This window comes from Fonticula alba, assembly GCF_000388065.1.
Source record: "Fonticula alba strain ATCC 38817 unplaced genomic scaffold supercont2.8, whole genome shotgun sequence".
Classification (NCBI taxonomy): domain Eukaryota; order Rotosphaerida; family Fonticulaceae; genus Fonticula; species Fonticula alba.
Genome location: NW_009242978.1, coordinates 793,003 through 794,074, shown reverse-complemented (window position 1 = coordinate 794,074; position 1,072 = coordinate 793,003). Strand labels below are relative to the sequence as shown.

At 68.8% G+C, this 1,072-nt stretch overlaps 1 protein-coding gene across 1 annotated transcript in view; it reads right to left on the bottom strand.

Annotated features, from left to right (window-relative positions):
- The window catches only part of H696_04830 (hypothetical protein), a 5,168-nt gene extending 4,968 nt beyond the window's left edge, over positions 1-200 (bottom strand). Inside the window, exon 1 of the mRNA XM_009498695.1 lies at positions 104-200. Coding sequence (XP_009496970.1) covers positions 104-178 — 75 coding nt within the window. The 5' untranslated portion in view covers positions 179-200. The remainder of the gene's footprint in view (positions 1-103) is intronic.
- Between the last annotated feature and the right edge of the window lie 872 nt (positions 201-1,072).

Genomic DNA, 1,072 nt, shown 5'->3' with positions numbered 1-1,072 from the left:
GGGGGCGCCAACCCTTCTCGGGCCTGGCGGCAGCAGAGGCCGAAGCGCACGAGAGGAGGGAGCAGCGAGGGAGGCGAGGAGAGGAGGAAAGGGATGTCCGTACCGACAGAGCAAGGGGGCGACCCGGACCAAACAGTCCGGGTGGCCTCTTCTTCCCTGGCTGGACACCAGCCACCATCCCTCCTTATATAGGGGGGGGGGGAAATGGCCCAGGGTCGGGCACTCCCGCGCCACACAGAGCCACGCACATTTTCGAATATCCTGCCGCTCGAGAAAGCGCGCACGAGCGCCCTCCGCCACCCTGCCCCCCACCGCCGGTGCAGCAGGCGGCAAGAGCCAGCGAGAACGCACACCACGAGCCAAAAACAGCGTGCCGGGCCCGAAGAGGCAGACAAGCCACCACACACTCCAGGGGGCCTCTCCGGGAGACCAAGCCGCCCGACACGCAGGCCTCGCCGCCCGGCTTCTCGCACCCGCTCCCGCAGGCGCGCTCTGCGGAGAGGGCTCGTGCGTGTCCGAGACCTTGGGATCCTTTGTCGCCGCCCGCGTTCCCGCGCGCGCGCCACAAGGCGGAACGCAGCCAAGAAGGGGCGCGAGCCGGCTGGACCTGCCCCCATGGCTGGCACAGGGGCAGCCGCGGGCGGGCGCCAGGGTGCGCGGCGCATGCCAAGCGGAGGTGGTCTCCGGCCGAGGAAGAGCGCCAGATGAGACCCGCGCGCACTATTGAGCCCGGGGGCATTCTCCCGCCCGTACTTCCTCCCCCCCCCCCCCCTGTAGCGCGCCTCCCGGGAAACGAATAGTCCGACCGATTTTAAAAGACGCATTTTGGCTCCAAGGGCGGCATTTTCACCAATTTGCCATGGGTCCGGGCGGAGGGAGCCCTCGGTCCGGAGGAAAACACCATTCAGAAGACCATTTCCACTGACTCATCCCGCGAGGGTTAAACCCTCGGAGGCCCTTCCCGGGTGCGGCGATGGCGCACCATCCCTCATCCAGCGGGATTCTTCGCGCCGAGCCAGGGGGGGGCGGGGGGCCCCTTCTTGTGGACGTCCTACCCGTGCCCCCCCCCCCC